The sequence below is a fragment of the Mus caroli genome, chromosome 10, assembly GCF_900094665.2.
Source record: "Mus caroli chromosome 10, CAROLI_EIJ_v1.1, whole genome shotgun sequence".
Lineage (NCBI taxonomy): Eukaryota > Metazoa > Chordata > Mammalia > Rodentia > Muridae > Mus > Mus caroli.
Window position 1 is genome coordinate 53,479,668 of NC_034579.1, and position 18,125 is coordinate 53,497,792.

Below are 18,125 nucleotides of genomic sequence, written 5' to 3' on the forward strand. Positions count from 1 at the left end.
CCACAAGCCAAGAAGTTGCAAGTAGAAAGTGACGCATGGTACACACAGGTACAGGGAGCAATGAGAGCTGCTCTTGAGCATCAAGGTGGTAAATACCGCTTGAGTCCTGCAAGTGCCCTCACGACCCAAACAGGCATGAATGGAATTTGCACCTAAGAGGGCACTTTAGACGCCTCCTGGGTTTGCTCTGGTTCTACTTATTTATAGAGCCGATGTGTGTAGACCCTGGGATATGGTCCCTACTTGAGTCATCTGCATATACTTTAGTGAATAGTTCAGGGTCTTTGTGGATTGATTTACACACCTTGAAATGTCTGTCCGCTCCGGTCCTGGATCTAGCTTCCTGGACTATCTGTTTTACCTCATCAAACGTCTTTACAGCAACTGTTTCATCAAAAGACAAAAACTCATTGGGCAGCATCAATCTTATTTTCTTGATGTTCATAGGGAATAGGAAAGGGCAGATGGTTATTTCTAGTGTTTGGAAAAGTTAAAATTCTGAAAACTAGAAGCCCTTTTTGAAAAGGTCAACGGCAGGGCTACCAGACTTCCACACTGCTACCGTGATACCTGAAGTGTGGTCCTGACAGTTTGTATATACTGTGTGTCCCTCGAGTCCTGGTCTGCTCCACCCCTCCCAGGCTATGCTGTAAAAGGCTGATGTGCTGGCTAGTTTTTTGTTTTTGTTTTTTTTTGTCAGAGTGACACAGTAGGGTCATCTGGGAGGAGGGGGCTCAACCAAGAAAATTCCACCATTGGACAGGCCTGTAGGCAAGTCTGTGGGGCCTTTCTTTTATATTAGTGATTCATATGGGAGATCTCAGACTACTGTGGCCATGTTGCCCCTTGGCTGGTGGTCCTGGGTTGTATAAGAAAGCAGGCTGAGCTAGTCTGAGGGGCAAGTCAGGAAGCAACATTCCTCCTCTATGGCCTCTGCTTCAGTTTCTGCCTCCAGGTTCCAACCTTGAGTTCCTGCCCTGCCCTCCCTTCATGATGGACCGTGAGTGGGATGTATAAGCTAAATAAACCCTTTCCTCCTCGGGTTCCTATTTGGCATGGTTTTCATCACAGCAGTAGATACCAATGAGGACATCTGGACATAAAGTGTGCGGGGATTTGTCACCTGTGTGGCCCACTGGTGGTGTAGATTATTTGAACAGATGTCTGGAGCTGTGTCCCATAAAGCTGCTTCACAAAGGAGCCAAGTGGATTTGGTCCCAGGTCCCTAGACATTTCTACCTAACACTTCTCCATGACTTTCAGAATGATTCGTGTGGTTTATGGTGCTTTTACAGTGTGCATGGATGTACATGTGCTGTATGTGTGCTCATGTGCACACATGAGCATGCCATCTGAGTGTACCTCTTTCCATGCAGTGAAACATATGTTCAAGAGCTTGACTATGCCATCATGAACTTGAAGCAAATTCTGCTAGTGACCCGAATTCAGAACCACCAGCCCCCAGGGTTAACACTTTTCTAGGCTTCTGATTATCTTTCTTTTTACTGTTCAATCAGAATTAATGTTTATTCTCTTTGTGAACTGCATGAGATGGGGCTGTTATACTCTTGGTAGGTTTACAAAAGGAGGTACAGAGAAATGAAGGAGACCCCAGGTCTCCTTCTGAGCAGCTCCGGGGTCACTTTATGGCACAGAGGCTGAGGGTGAGAATAATAAGTAGGAGTAGAGTCTAGGACTGCAGGGGGCCTGAATAACTGAGCAGACGAATGCACTGGCTGTGCCATGCTGAACACTTACTGAAGTGGAGACCTAAGGGTTCTTTGGAGAGTTGGTAGGGTGGAGTTTTACTGGGGCAGACACATGAAGGAATGTTTAGCTGAAGTAGACACAGGTGAAAAGATGTTCTGCTAAAGCAAGCATGTGAAAGAACACATGATGAAGAATTCTTAGCTAACACCAGTCATGTATTGGTCCGCCTTACACTTCATAGTTGAACTGCATTTGTTGGGACTCCATCAAGAGAAACTCATCAAAAAACTATTGGTGGTGTGCTGAAGTTTCTTGCCACTTCAGTGGATTTGGGCAGATTGTCAGAATGATGTCAGCTGAGACACATGCACGTGCTGAGGCAAGACCCGTGGAGGACACGTGATGTTTGGAGGATATAAATAGGACTGGACAGAGAGGGACGGAGGCTGAGCTTGGCTTGCTGCTACAGCTAGCTGTGCAATGCTTGTGAGTCTCAACTCTTCCACTCATCTTCACTTCCCCGAGAGAGGCACAACTTAGAACTTTTCCTAGCAGTCCTTCTGGTCCCTCCTGCTGACTTGAACCAAGGCTGATTTGTGTTTGCTATCCTGACTACCGAACTGGACTGTTGATTTATCTGTGAAGTGTTTGACTGCTAACCTGTGAACTGAACTGCTGATTTCCAGCCAACACAGACAGGAGTTGTTCCAATGAACCTTTCTAAACAGGTCCACTCTCCTGTATCCTTTCTTTTCCACTACCTCTGGTGGGTGGTGGGCTAAAAGGTTAAGGCATTTAAGAACCATCATTAAAAATGGGTTTTGAAAAATTAAAGTTAAACCTACTCTTGTTCATTTTTGATCTTGTCCAAGCTCCAGCAATGAGCCTGTCTTCCTCGTAATGGGGAAGGAGCATCAGTGTGGGAGGTGGGGGCAAGGCGGGTAACCTCTATTGAGAAGTCACTTCCTCCCCACTGCAGACCTCTTGGGGCCCAGGATAATCAGTAGCCAAAGTATAGCTTTCTATTTCTCCTGTATCCTTTAGTCACCCAGAGAACCAGTGAGATGAGACTGAAATATTACTCATACACTGCAGATGATATTTAATGAGAGAACAAGAAATGGAAATCCAGTATAGAAGTAAAACCTGGGATGATCCTGTTTCCAGTGTGACAGAGTGGCATCTTCTTCATCACAGGGGACATTTGGAAACTTGAAAATGGGGTATTGTTTGACATAGGATAATGTAAAAACAGGTTGGGCCTCTAAGTTGGGGAGCGCTCCTTGTGAAGTACTCAAATGCACATATATGGTCATGTTCAGCACATGCTCTGAGCTAAAATGGGGAGTAGGAGGAAGAGGAGGGGGAGGGGAGACCTGCACTCTTGTCCCTGACTTCATCTGGATACAAGCTGAACTACACATGAGAAGACTCAGGCATAGGATACTCAAGTAAGCTAAACTGCCTTTCTTTTATGTCAGGTTCTGGGTTCTACTGTGTTCTCTGGCTTCCAACTCTCTGTTGTTTTAGACGTATCTTCTTGTGGGAAAGGATGGCTCACCTCCTGCCATACTGAGGAAGGAGAACACTTTTAGAGATATTTCTCAGCGATATTTCTCTCTCTCTCTCTCTCTCTCTCTCTCTCTCTCTCCCTCTCTCTCTCTTTGAGAACTCTCCCTTCAGATACCACACCCCACCACACACAAACACACTTTTGAATGGATCATTTGATATTTTTTTCCTCTTTGTTTTTGAGTATTCTGGATATTTATCCTCTGTCCAGTGTATACCTGGCAAAGATTCTCTCCCATCCTGTGAGTGTCCTCGTCAGTTGGTTGGCTGTTTCTTACCTTTGCAGAAGCATTTTAGGTTTATGAGGTCTACCAACTGTTGGCTTCAATTCCTGGACAAATGGGGTTCTATTGAGAACATCTTTCCCCACACCGTGTAAGCTCCTGCATATGGTCTCTTCTAGCAGTTTCAATGTTTTAGGCTTCACATTTATGCCTTAGATCCATTTGGGGTTAGTTTTTGTGAAAGGTGATAGATACTGGTCTAACTCCATTCTTCTGAATGTGGACATTGTTAACCTAACACCATTTGTTGAAGATGTCATCTTTTCTCTAGTGTATGCCTTAGCCTTTTTGTCAAACGTTAGATGGCTGAAGTTATATGTTCTCTTGCTTGGGTCTTTGTCCATTGGTCTCCATGTCTGTTTCTATGTATTACTTTTATTACTATGACTTTGTAATATATCCTGAGGACTGGGATGGTGGTCTCTCTAACCTTGCATTCTCACTTATGGTTTTATGAGGTCAGGGTTGTTTGTGGTTCCAGATAGATTTTAGAATAGTGTTTTTCTTCTATTTTTCTTGAGACAGCATTGAATAACTAAATGGCTTTGGGAAATTGGTCGCTTTCACAGTATTAATTGTACTTATCTGTGAACATGGTACATCTTTCCATTTTCTGGGGTCTTTATCTCCTCCATAGAGGTTTAATGTTTTCATTGTAGAAGTCTTTCACCTCCTTAGTCTTATTACTGTCTACTTTATTTTCTTTGAGGCACTTGTGAATTGAAGTATATCCATAATTTCTTTCCTCTTTATGTTTGTTTTTGGTGTATAGGAAGGGCTTTTGATTTATACTGTATCCTGCCACTTTGCCGAAATTTGTCATTATTTCTAGGAGTATTCTCATAGAGTTTTGGGATCTTTTATTTATATCATCTGGAATTGGATCAGTTTGATTTCTTCTTTTCTTATTTGCATTGTTTTAATTTCTCTTTCTTGTCTAATCGATCCGACTAGTTCTTCAAGCACAATATTGAAAAGGAATAGGGATAGTGAACAGTCTTGTCTCATCCCTGATTTTACTGGAATGCTGTTGACTGGGAGTTGCTCATGCATAGTTTTATTATAGTGAAGTATGTTCCTTCCTTTTTTACATCTGCTGTAATAATTCTGTGGGGTTTTCTGGTTGTTGTTTTATTTCTTCATTTACTTTTGTGTTTCTTTTTCTTTGTTTTAATCTGTAAGTCCATTTATATGATTTAGTACTCTTATTAATTTGTATGCTTTGAAACACCCCTTCTTTTCAAGGATAAAGCCAACTTGGTCATGGCAGATATTCTCGATGTATGTTTACATTTGGTTTGCAAGTATATTATTAAGAAGTTTAAAAGTATATCGGAATATTGGCCCATAGTTTTCTTTTCTTTTTCTTTCTTTCTTTCTTTCTTTCTTTCTTTCTTTCTTTCTTTCTTTCTTTCCTTCTTTCTTTCTTTCCTTCTTTCTTTCTTTCTTCCTTCCTTTCTTCCTTCCTTCCTTTCTTCCTTTCTTCCTTTCTTCCTTTCTTTTCTTTTCTTTTCTTTTCTTTTCTTTTCTTTTCTTTTCTTTTCTTTTCTGTTGTTGTGTCTTTTCCTACTTTTTGTATTAGTTTGATAGTAGCTTTGTAGAACAAGCTTGGTAGTGCTCCATTTCTTTTCTTTTTGTTTTGAATAATTTAAGAAGGATTGGCCCTAGCTCTTTCAAAGTCTGGTAGGAATAAGGATTCTGAACCCATCTGGGCCTGGCTTTCCAAGGTTCCTGTTGCTCTCTCATGTTCTCTAGTGTTCCTGCATTGTGTGTGTGTCTGCTCCCTGTGTACAAGTTCTGCTTCTCATGCATTGTCTGTGTGTGTGTGTGTGTGTGTGTGTGTGTGTGTGTGTGTGTATGTGTATGTGTGTGTGTTTGTGTATATGCTCTGGGCACCGTATGTCTGCTTCTCGTGCGTAGTGTGTCTGTTTAGGGTGTCGACATCTTCCTGGTTTCTTTTTGATGGTTTGGATGAACCTAGAAATTCATCCATTTACTTTAGGTTGCCCAACTTAATGGACTGCAGGTTTTTAAAGTATCCCCTTATGACATCTTAATGTCTGTTGTGACACTCCTCTGTTTGTTTCTGATTTTGTTAATTTGGGCTCTCTGTTTCTCTTCTCAATTAAGAGGGAAAGGGTCTGTTGATCTCGTGTGTATCCTCTCAATGAACCAGAGTTGTGGATTCTTTGTGTTGTTTTTTCTGGTTTCTCTTTAGTTAATTTCAGCTCTGGTGTTCACTACTGCTCACCATCTAGTGGAGTGAGCTTGTTCTTAGTTTTCCAGTTTTTTGAGTTTAATCATCAAGTGACTTATTTGTGCTCTTTTTCATTTTTTTTTTAAATGTGGGAATTTAAAGCTATGAATTGCCCCTTGTAGAACTGCTTTTCCTGGGTCTCACAGGTCTCTCTGTCTGTCTGTCTGTCTGTCTGTCTCTCTCTCTCTCTCTCTGTCTGTCTCTGTGTGTGTGTGTGTGTGTGTGTGTGTGTGTTGTGTTTTCTCTTCTTCAGTCCCAGGAACATTTTTCTAAATTTCCTTCTTGATCTCTTTTTTGACCCATTATTCATTCAGCCCTGAATTGTTTAATCTTCATGAGTTTGTATATTTATTAGACATTTGTTTGCTGTCAGTTTTAAATTTCATTGCATTGGGGTCAGCTGGGGTACATGGAGTACTTTCCGTGTTACCAAATCTGTTAAGATTTGTTTCATGTCCCTGGGTATGTTCTATTTTAGAAAGACTTCCATGAGCTTCTTAGCAAAATAAATATTCTTTGATGTTGGAGTGGAATATCCTATAGATATGGTATATGGTGTATTTAATTCTGATGTTTCTCCAAATAGAGAGATGCTTGTCCTGAATACCTTGCAATCGGAGAAAGTGAGGTGTTAAAATCATCAAGTATTAATGAGTGGCTATTAATGCATGTCTTTAATTCTTAATTGCATACTTGATTTGATTAAGTACACTTTTTATGAAATAAAGTACACCAGAATTTGGTACATACATGTTTAGGAAATTAATGTGTTCTTGGTTAACTGTCCCCTTAATTAGCCTGAAGTGTCCCTCTTTGTCACTTCAGGTTAGTTTTAGTTTGAAGTCTGTTTTGTCAGGTGTTAGGAGAGGGGTCCCTGCTTGATTCCTTGTCCCTTTTGACTGGAGCACTTCTGTGCACGTTCATGTATTCCTGCACTCTATGGTGGTCAAGCTAAGATGTGTTCTTGTAGACAACAGAAGGATGTGCAGGATCCGGCTGGGTGAACACTGTGGCTGTGACCTGCAGAGGCCTTTAGGTTGTGGGAGGTTCTGGAGGAAGCTTAGAGATTGTGAACAGTGCAGGCAGGGCGGTGAAATGAAGTTAACTGGATGTGAGGACTGGGCTAGAGCTGGGGCTTGAGGAAGGATGGAGGAAGAGAAGGATTGAAGGATCGAGGAGCAGATTCATCTTCCCAGACTCTGGTGAAAGACTGAATCTTGATACAAATAAAAAAATTTTTTAAAGTAATAATAAGTACCAGTGGTCCAAGACTGAACAAGCATTCCCTGGGCAGAGTTTCATTCAGAGTCTCTGTTTCTGTCTCTGTCTCTCTCTCACTTTCACATAGTTATTCAATTCAGTTAATGCCTTGATGTTATGACCTTTATCAGGTCAAGGGACAAGGCCTTGTCTCAGGCCCTGTCAGCCCCTTGGCCAAGGGATGTGTGTGTGTGTGAGAGACCCTGCAGAGTTAGGGGTATAATGGAATCCCATTTGTCAAAGCAAACTGCTGAATTTGATTCCCTAGAAGCTGGGAAGTGCTGCTCTGCATATGTAAGAACCTTGTCTCGGTGGGGTAGGACATTAAGCCCAGAGGAAGATCCGTGTGCCTCATCCGAGTAATGAGCCATGAAATTGACATTATAAGTTTTAATTATTATGAATGCCTGGCGGGGTAGCTGGTGTTAATTATTCCGTGGGCTTCCCAGATATACGTCTTTCCCTCTCCTTTTGTTTCTTTCCCTTAATGCTTTAATGGTGGCTTCCTGGTAGTGTTTGAACTCAATTCTTCCAAAGGGGAGTGCCCTCCCTCTGTGAGAAATTGTCTTTGGAAAGAAAGTAAATGGCTCTGATTGGAACACTGGGCAGTGGGAACCTGGGAGCTTGCTGGGTTGCCGCAGTGAGAGTTGCAGGAGTCTTATCTCTGCTCCCTCCCCAGTAATATGCACCTTCTTCTGGAACCATCCATGAACTAATTAGTTAACCTTATAGTGGGCTTTGAAGATCAAAGACTGTGGAAAGTGCCATCAGTCACTGTTTTCTGAGCATTTTTTAACAGGAAGTATCGGTTTCTTGCTCTTCTGCCTCTGCATAACTTCACTATTTCTGACATACGAGAGAATAGAGAAGTAGGTAGGTAGGCAATCAATGGTGTAACAGTAGATCAGCAAGCTTTGAGGGGAAAAGTTGAGGTTTGGGGAAGGATGAACATGGTTAGATGAGGATTCCATGATCAGGATGAGGAAAAGAGGAAGTAGAGGACAATATGATATGCCTTCTAAATGGTATGACATCTACTGCTCAGCATAGCAGGAGGGGCTCAGAAGATTGAAGAGTTGGGGCACACAGAGGCAAGTAGAGTTGAGCCTCTAACCGTAGTGGTGTGTGAAGTGGAAACATTTAGCTCTTTGGAAAGTTAGTTATGCCAAATGATGGTTTGCTGGGGCACACAGGTGAAAGGATGTCTTGCTAAAGCAAACACAGGAAAGACTGTTTTCCTGAAGCAGACACAGGTGAAAGGATGTTTGGATATAGCAGATACGTGAAAGGATCCATGATGATATAAATATGACCCCATAGACAGTGGGAGACAAGCACTGAGCCCTGCTTTGGTTTGGACCACCTTGTTATTCTTCACTAAAGATATGCATATGTTGGTTCACCTTACATAGCATTGTTGAGCTCAACTTGTGGTAACTCTGCCACTGAGAGAAACTCACCCAAGAACTGCTCATGAGGTTTCTGTGGTGGTCGATTCAGCAGCCTTGCCTCAGGCTGTTTGGCAAGCCTGATGGTTTCTTCAGGATTGAACTACAGCTGCCTTGTGTCTGCTTGCTGAAAGGACTGGACTGTAGCTGCTGGTTCTTGCCTAGTGTCTGCCTGCCTAGAGGACTGGTCTGCAGCTGCTGAATCATATTTGTTGTTTGCTACAGGACTGAACTGCTGCCCAAGAAGATCAAGCTTGCACGTATTGCAAATCAGGTCCACTTCCCCCATATCCTAATAAAGTGTCTCTTCCACTAATTCTGCTGGGTGGTGGGCTAGAGGAGAGGTCACACCCTTATTAAAAGTAGATTGCAAAAAATGGATGCCTACAGTGGTGAGTTGTGAGCAGCCTTTAGCCTATATATGTGTGGGACTGTCAGCCATGTAACGAACCGATAAAAACCAGAGTCCCCTGAGGCTCCAGATTGATGCCTTCAGGATCAAAAAAGGATTAAAAAAAAAGGGTAACTTGTGGCTCTGGCTTGTGTGGTAGTCTGCAGTCCAGACCCTGAAGGCAAGCTGACTCCTAGGAACTGCCAGTTTTCCTGGCACTGCAGCCTTACCCTCCCAGCTGGCTGACTGATTCAGAGCCATGGCTGACCATGGTGAATGAGAATGGAACTTGAAATGGTCAGCCTGTAGAGAAAGCCAGGAGTTGAAGTCCCAAGTCCTTTCCATGCGGGGGCAGCCGTGGGAGGGCTCCATGATCATTGAAATGAGATCTTTGAAGGAGACAGCAGCTGTGCAGGCTTGGCATGATCTATCCTGTTCACGCTGTGATCAGTGGTAGGAAATGCTTCTAAGGAGCTGCCAAAGCTGTGGCTCTAAGATCACTGCTTTGAGCAAACACACTTTCAGTGAGATGAGTGTGGCTGAGGGAGTACACACACGGCCAGTGTATGTTAAGGGAAGTGTTCTTTTGGGTGCCTGGTAGAGGTGCTTTTTGAGCATAAGAGCCTGTTATTTTCCTACTGCCACTTGAAGCCTCTTTCCTGAGTGGAATGTTAAGTGTTGCCTTATAATCAATAGAGAAGTATTCGGTCATGAAAAGAACTGTATTTGACTTTTCATGTGACGGTAAGCTGAGTTGAAAAAGAAGAAGAAATGACATCTTTTTTGTAAATTAGCAGAGTGGGGAGCAGGTTTGCCAACCTATTGATATCCCAAGCTTGGTGAATTCTTGGCTGTTGGGGGATGTGCTATGAATTGCAGGCAGTGTCCCCTGGCTCTGTACATTAGATGCCACAGCACCCATCCCAGTTGTGACAACCAAAAATATCTTCAGAAAAGAAGAAATGTTCCTGCTGGAGCAGTGGCGGGCAAGCGACTGGCTAACCATTGTAAGGCCCTGGAGTTTTTCTGATGGCCCAGAGCCAGCCACCTCTTTAGTCTTTTCTGAAGCAAAGTATTGGTTTGCAAATTGCCTTTCGCCTGTGTTCTCTAAAGTCTGGGCCTGTTACCGTCTATTGTACTTACACCACAAAGCTATCCAGAATTAAGTTCTGTAATGAAAAGTTCTCCGGTGTTAGGTGTTACTATTTCATTGGCTGGTAGGGATTGTTTGTCAGTCTGCCAGCAGGCTTCTCTTAAATGCTGTCATTAGGCATCTCTGAGACATAAATGTACAATGATTGATTTGCAACGTGCTATTAAGCCCTCTACAAAGACTTTTTTTGATGTACTGCTGCTTTGAGCTTTGTACAGCTATTGATTGGTTTAAATACTACAGGACCCTGGACTCAGGCAGTCCTTGTGAGAAAAATGCCACTTCTGGTAGGGAATTGCTGGACATTGACTCGGGAACAATGACAAGGCTTTCCTCGGGCACAAAATGGAGCATTGAACAAGTGTGGACCACCAGAAAAGAAAAAGGAGAGATGTTATGTAGTTGGCCAGATTTCACGAGTCAGGGCCTGTTGGAAAAGTATAGGGAGTGGACAATGACGTTCAATTGATGTAGGGCGAGAGACCCCTGGCTGCCATGAAAAGGGTGTCAACAACTTTGTTTGGGCTTTAACTCTGTCTGCTGCTTGAGACCACTGTAGCAAATGACATTTCGATTGGCTGGCTAACGCTGACAGGGTGACCAAACACTTCCTCTGGCTGTACAAGACAAGGGATGAATTCTAAAACTGTCCCTTCCCTCTGGACCAGATTGTTGTGTGATGAGAAAGCTTGTATGGCTTGAGGAATGGGGAGGGGTGTGACCTGGGACTAGGAGTAGCCTCTGAATTCCTCTGCCAGACATCGCTTCCCTGGCCTAGGTGAGTATATGACGCTGGTCCATAGAGAGAGAGACCATCAGTGAGATATTGGCTGCTCAACTTGCTTCGAGTTACCCCCTCCTGTGCCTGTATCCTCTGTGTCTCTGACAAAGAACAATAACTCACCACTTCCCTCAGAGCCTTCTCAGTGCAGTGAGGTGGTCTCTGTAGAAAGCTGGGCTGCAGTTGAGTGTAGGATTGAGAGATTTGTCACGGTAGGGACTATCTTGTTTGTCTGAGGTCAGAGAACTTATATGTTCCTACGATTGACTGTTCCTTTAGAATATGTTTTCCAGTCTCAGAATGTAGGTAAGACACACAAAGACCATTGAACCCGTGTTTCTCGGGCACTAGGGAGGGCCATTCGAAGTAACCACCCATTATTCTTGTTTGCAGACTCTATCCCAGCTTCCCTATGCCAAGGCACTCTACAGCTACGAGGGGAAAGAACCTGGTGACCTCAAGTTCAACAAAGGGGACATCATCATCCTGAGACGCAAGGTTGATGAGAACTGGTACCATGGCGAGCTGCAGGGCATGCATGGTTTCCTCCCAGCCAGCTACATCCAGTGTGTGAGGCCCTTGCCGCAGGCTCTGCCCCAAGGCAAAGCACTTTATGATTTTGAGATGAAGGACAGAGACCAAGACAAAGATTGTCTGACCTTCACTAAGGTAAGGTGAGCCCCACGATTGATCTCTGTGTCTATCCCTGTCTTCTTAACCAAGAGGCTACATCTAGGTTTAGAGCCTAGATTCTCCCCCAAGGCCAGGAGCAAATGACCACCCTGGGCCTCTGAAAAGAGGGGGTAGTATGTTTGCTTGCATGGATTTGGTTGTTTTGTTTCTGATTTTGCTTGTGTGAATGACAACTCCTAAGAGGAAGCTGTGTCCCCAGAGTCTTACTGATTAGAACTCGAAGCCTGCGGAGAGATTGGAATGCGGCATGTCCAAAGGCTAATTGCCTTATCTTAGGCTAGCTTTATCCTCCAGGACAGCCATTCTTTGACTACCTCAGTGTTAGAACTTACATCCTGTGATTGATAGGTGAAAACATTTTTGAATCTTTTTTTTTTTCTCGCTCCGGCCCAAAGATTTATTTATTATATGGCTGACTTCAGACACACCAGAAGAGGATGTCAGATCTCATTATGGATGGTTGTGAGCCACCATGTGGTTGCTAGGATTTGAACTCAGGACCTTCAGAAGAGCAGTCAGTACTCTTAACTGCTGAGCCATCTCTCCAGCCCCCCCCCCCAACACACCTTTTGAATCTATTAACTTAACCAACTACTAGCTTCTACAAACCCCAAAGTAGAGAGTGTTCTTAGATAGACTTATAGACAAGCTTCCCTCGTCTTTCTGTAACCACCTCCATGATGGGCGCTCATTATATTTTAAACTTGCTGTCATGGAGATCTCTTTTGTTCTATAAAATTATAATAAACTTTATATAAAATGGCTTCCATGATGGAACATGGTTTTGGGGTAATCTAAATGTGGTTTCCCAGGCCCTGGTTATTCAGAATAGCTCCAGAATGAACCATCTCTTATTCTCTTTAAGAGGAGAGCTGTGCTTTTTGCATTGGCATTTGTTTTATTTTGATCCTCATTGTTGAATGGTTAGGAGATAACACAGACCACTGATGGGCGGCTCTAGCTAGCACCTACAATGATTCTTGAGCCAGGTGAGCTGTGAGCATCAGTCACAGTCATAATTTTATGGTTTTAAATATTGACCGTGTACAAGGGATTTGAATTTTCCCAGAACACAAGGAATCATGGTAGAACTTCTGCAGAGCCTTAGTTCATCCCACAGAGCTGTCATATCTGGCTTCAAAGCAAATATCACATCCCTACTGCAGGATGGCAGTGGAATCAAAGCAACAGTATCTAGGCCTGGAGATGATGATGATAATGATGATGATGATGATGATACATGTATGGGTGTATTGTCTACATGTATGTCTGTATACCATGCATATGCCTGATCCCACAGAGGCCAGAAGAGAGTGTTGGATCCCATGTAATTGGGATTACAAATAGTTATGAGCTGGCTTGTAAGTGCTGGGAGTTGAACCCAGGTCCTCTAGAAGAACATCCAGTGCTTTTAAACACTGAGCCATCTCTCCAGCCTGGCGTGGAGAATCTTTTAAAGTGCCTAGCCTGAGGACTTGGTCCCTAACCAAACAGCATTTACTGGGGAGCCAGTGAAACATGGAAGAGTCAAGTTTGTGCTCTTTCTGGACACTCTGTTGTTATTCGTTGCTTCCCTGTATCAGACCAGCACTTGGACCTGCTGTTATGACATTTGAAGGTTCCCAGGGAAGCAGGTGGAGTCTGGGGCCTCTCTCTTCCCTCCTCCCTCCTTCCTTTCCTTCTTCTACCCCTCCTTCCATGACTATAAACAACAGAACTGGAATTCTCTGTATTTGGCTTGAAGAAACAGTTTCCTCTCTCTCTCTCTCTCTCTCTCTCTCTCTCTCTCTCTTCCTCTCCCCCTCCCCCCTCCCCCTGCAGTACAGAGCCTGGCTGTAGCCTTACAGCTCTCCTGGCTTCAATAGTACCTTGAACACTTTTTTTTTTGAGTAAATGTGATGTTCTTGTTCCAGACTGCTGTTTATGTCTTATTCTATTGTTCACTCTGACAGTGAAGCCTCTATTTCTCTGTTCTGGGAAGCAGCCCTTTCTTTCTTCCTTTCATCAAGGCATTGAGATGCTGATTCTCACTAACATCTCACCAAGCTTTTCGGGAAGCCCACGCTGATCTCAATCTGAAGTCTTTGGTGTCCTCCCAGAGATGCTCTGCAGGCATCTCTACTCTGGAGAGCCTGCCCTGAGAGACATACTCTGTCTGGCCTATGCTGAACTATACTCTGTTCTGGCCCTTGTAACTTCTTAGGGTCCCCATTTGGGGGTTCTCAATCTTCCTAATGCTATGATCTAATACAGTTCCTCATTTTGTGGTGACCCCCCCATAAAGTTATTTCATTGCTACGTCATAATTGTAATTTTGCTTCTGTTAGGGATAGTAATGCCAATCATCTGATGTAGGACATCTGATATGCAGCCCCTCTACAGGTTGAGAACTCCTCCTTGCCTTATATCTTTGCTAAGAAAAGAAGCTTCAAGCAGCTGTTAACTTAATTGGTTCCAGCAACAGAATCAGTGGACTCCAAGCCTCTCCTTGTGGGCACACAGGAGGGAGCTCACCAGGACAACTCACCAAGTAGACTGGAAAGCCTCAGATGTTTCCTGGCATGCCAGCTTCTCCCTGTAGGATCTCAGCCTCCCCTGCCTTCCATATCTATTCTTGGTGCCTCTGCCAAACTCCCCTGGACAGGAGGACAAAATGGTTATATGTCTATTTGTTCCACATAAAATATCCTGGGCCTGACCCATACTGGGCACTATACTGGGACAGTGACCTGGCCCTCCTTGAAGCAGGACTTGGAGACAGATGCAGAATAAGTCTAGAGAAATTAGTGTAAGGAAAGACTGCCTCAGAGGAAGTTGCATCGTGATAGCTTATCCAGGAGGAAGATGAGACATGGCATGAAGACTCCAGGATTGCCAGTGTTAATACCGAGTGAATATCCAGTGTCTCCAAAGAAACTGTATGTTAGCCCTACTGGAGCAAATTAGAGCTCACCTTGCCTTGGAGTCATCCTGTGGCTGGCATATTTAGGATGTGTGGCTCTGTTGGCCTCAGTCTGTCCCTGATGTGGGTTTAGTATTTGATAGTCCCTAGAAGGAGACCTGGATGGGCTGTGGAAATGAGTGACCTCGGGGATAATTTTTTTTTCTTGATAATTCTGCAAAATGCTCTCCACAAGTCTTGTGTTTGAGTCTTTGGTCCCGAGAGGACTTGGGGAGGTGTCAGTCCTTGGGGAGGTGAGGACGAGATGGAGGAAATGGGTTTCTGGGGAGAAGGGCCTTTGATACGAAGTCACTGCTTCTGTGTTTACTACCTTCCCCACCACCATCACATTTCCATAGTGTCTGTGCCTTCAAACAGTGAGCCAAAATAAACCCTCCTCAAGTTGCTTTATTTAGCCACAGAGATGAGGACCGTAACTGACACAGGAAGTCAGTACCACCCCTGGTTTGTGTAGATGTCTCTGGTCTTGCCAATGCCAGGAAAGAACACATCTAAATAACATTACAGTCTGTGGTGGTGGCATGAGCAGGGCATAACCCAGGTGGCAGGAGCCGGAGACATTGAGGCACAAGTACCATTAAGTTAACTGAGGTATGAGGAAGCAGGAAACCATGGGGGCATGGCTGGGGGTATCACAGTAGAGTGCCAGGGACTGAGTCTTGTCAGGAACATGGGTGTGAAGAGGGTGAGGGGTGCATATAGAATGGGACAGCTGTGCTCTCTGGAAGAGTGGGGTGAAACACAGATTGGTAGTAAACTTACCACTAACATAGATAACGTAAATATGATGAACTTCACAGTGCTTTGAGACTCCTACCCAAAGGTCACTCATTCTCTATAGAGTGATTCTCAATGTGTAGGTCGCATCTCCTTTGGGGGTCAGATGACCCTTTCACAGGGATCTCTCAAGACCATTGAAAATACAAATATTTGGGGCTGGAGAGATGGCTCAGCAGTTAAGAGCACTGACTGCTCTTCCAAAGGTCCTGAGTTCAAATCTCAGCAACCACATGGTAGCTCACAACCATCCGTAACGAGATCTGACGCCCTCTTCTGGTGTGTCTGAAGACAGCTACAGTGTACTTACATACAATAAATAAATCTTTTTTTAAAAAAAAGAAAATACAAATATTTACCTTATAGCTCATAACAGTAGCAAAATTGTAATTATGAAGTAGCAACAAAATTAATTTTATAGTTGGAAGTCCCCGTGACATGAGGAACTGAATTAAAGGGCTGCAGCATTGTGAAAGTTGAGAACTACTATGGTAGATGTAACTACTGCCTCATTCAGAGCCGTAACTCATAGCCCCAGCCTTTGCCTGCTCAGAATGCTCCAGGGACCCGGGGAATAGGGGATGCTTTGAGTTAGCAAAATGTCCCTTTTTAAAAAACAGCACCACATACTCAGACTTTCATTCAACTGATGTCTTTGTAAACTCTTCCATCTGACCTGCTTAATGTCATGTACTGTCTTTTAAATGGTCATTTCTGAAAAGCCCAGAAACTCTTTCCTGGGCTTTTTCTTTGTAAGTCAACTCAGCATGGTTCCCAGACTCTGTCCTTCCTACCGGAGGACCGACTGCTTATTGCTTGGGGCCAGGAGTCACACAAGAGACTCAAGCCTCACGTGCTTGTTGCATAGTGACTTTGGAGCATTGACTCAATTTGGAGAGGGGGGCTCTTTTAAACTATAAAATATGGTTGATATCAAAAATGCATTAGCAAAAAAGCATGTGATGAATGGAGTTCGAGGTAGACATTCACATGACTGCCATCTGTCCTTCTCATGGTTCAGAGAAAGTCACAATTCCCTCATAAGGTATGTCTGGCTTAGGGTAGGGAGAACAGCCACAGGAATGGCGCATCCTCCCTGTGCCGCAGCCACATGGAGAGCTTTGCCCTGGGTTTTTGGAACCTGCTGCATTGTCTGCAGGCCAGCTAGCCACCTGGACCAGCCTTTAGGTACAGTCTCTTGGGCCATCCTGTTCATTGGTGCTGCCTTCTGAGGTGGGGTTGCAGGCTTTCAGAGCGTGGAAAACTCAGGCATTTTGGCTTCATGCTTTCTCCCATGTTCATGACCCAAAGTAGGAGGGGCCCAAAGAGCCAGGGTCCTAAATCACCTGCTACTAAGCTTGCTGGTCACTCACCAGGAGCGCTCAAAGAAGGATTCATCTCCGACCTCCTTCAAGGTTCCTCTCTCCACCCCAAAAAGGTTTTAAATAATACACAAGGGCTCCAGAAAAGGACATCAACTCTGGCTGGTGCTTACAGTGCTCTTGCCTTGCCAGGTACCTTTTTTTTTAATCTCTAGGTATGGAGTTCAAAGACACAAAAGAGTCAACTACATAATCTAAGTAAAACAAAAAGAAAAAAACCAAAAAAAAAAAAAAAACCCAAAAACAACAACAACAAAAAAAAACCCAAACCAGGCGATAGATAGTACTGGTTTGCACTGTACTGGCAAAATCTCATTTGAAGTTTTATTGGCAAATAGGGTGAGTGGACAGCATGAGCCCTTTCCCCTCTGACGTTCCTGCATGCTTACCCCAGCAGCATGACTCCTTACAGATGCTTAAGCACGTTTACCATGGATGGATGCAGTGACTTTTCAAAGCCATCTCACCAGCACTCTGCTTAGAACCCACCAGTGGCTTCTCACTTCTCCTGTAGTCAGTATCAGAACACTGTCTTCAAGGTCCTATCTCACACAGTACCATGCCTTCCCAGCCTGCATTTTGCTCCTGGCCTTAGCTTACCTAACTATACCCAGCCATTTCTGCCTCCAGCAGGCCTTGGGCTCCCTGATCTGTGCATCTATATATTCTCCTAGCTCTGTGCCCTTCCCCAACTATTTACAACCCAGCCTTCCCCTTTCTCTTTAGCTATTGCTCAAGGGCTACCTCACTCCTTGCAAAGGTGCTGGCATGTTGAGTCTCCATCTTTTTACCTTATCGTTCTCCTCCTTAGACTTAGATGCTTATACTATAGTTCTGTTTCCTCCCCGAGGCTTGGTCAAGCCTGCATACTTCCCTTTCTCAGCATGCAACAGTGAAGGGCACAAAGAGAGGGAGGATATGAACACATATGAGACTGAAGCCCAAATTCCCTGCAGGTTGGATAGAGCAGTTCCGGCTGTTGATAGTGTTCACTTCTTCTCATGGCATCTCTTTAGCTTTTCAGCTATTTTCCAAATGTATCAGCTGTGAAATGTGTTGGAGAAGTCAGTCCTGTTCCAGGGCAGTGAGAGGCCTATCCCTGCCTCTCTCTGCATAGTCCTGGCCATTGGCAGCATCGGAGTTGGGGGACAATGATCTAAGATGTTTCTCCAGTCAGGGCTGGAGACTGCAGAGCCAATCTACTCTGTGGAGGTAAATGACGGCCAGTGACTCCATTAAGACCTTTGCACAAATACAGCTCTGTGTCATTTCTACAGCAAAAAGCTGGTGAACGTCTGATCTTCTGAGTTTGTAATTTCCTCTCTTTCTTGACAAAGTGGTTTGGGCAAGGTATGCAGCTAGTGGGCTATGGCAGGGCAGTGTTCAGTCTGGCTGCAGTTGGAGTTGGGGTTGTGGTCAACCTAAAAAGTTGAAGGTACTTGGTTTTCCAGGCTC

General features: G+C 44.1%; 1 protein-coding gene across 1 annotated transcript in view; it reads left to right on the forward strand.

Annotated features, from left to right (window-relative positions):
* Positions 1 to 18,125, forward strand: part of Sh3rf3 (SH3 domain containing ring finger 3) — a 314,320-nt gene that overhangs the window by 157,930 nt on the left and 138,265 nt on the right. The window contains exon 2 of the mRNA XM_021175059.2: positions 11,250 to 11,525. Coding sequence (XP_021030718.1) covers positions 11,250 to 11,525 — 276 coding nt within the window. The remainder of the gene's footprint in view (positions 1 to 11,249; positions 11,526 to 18,125) is intronic.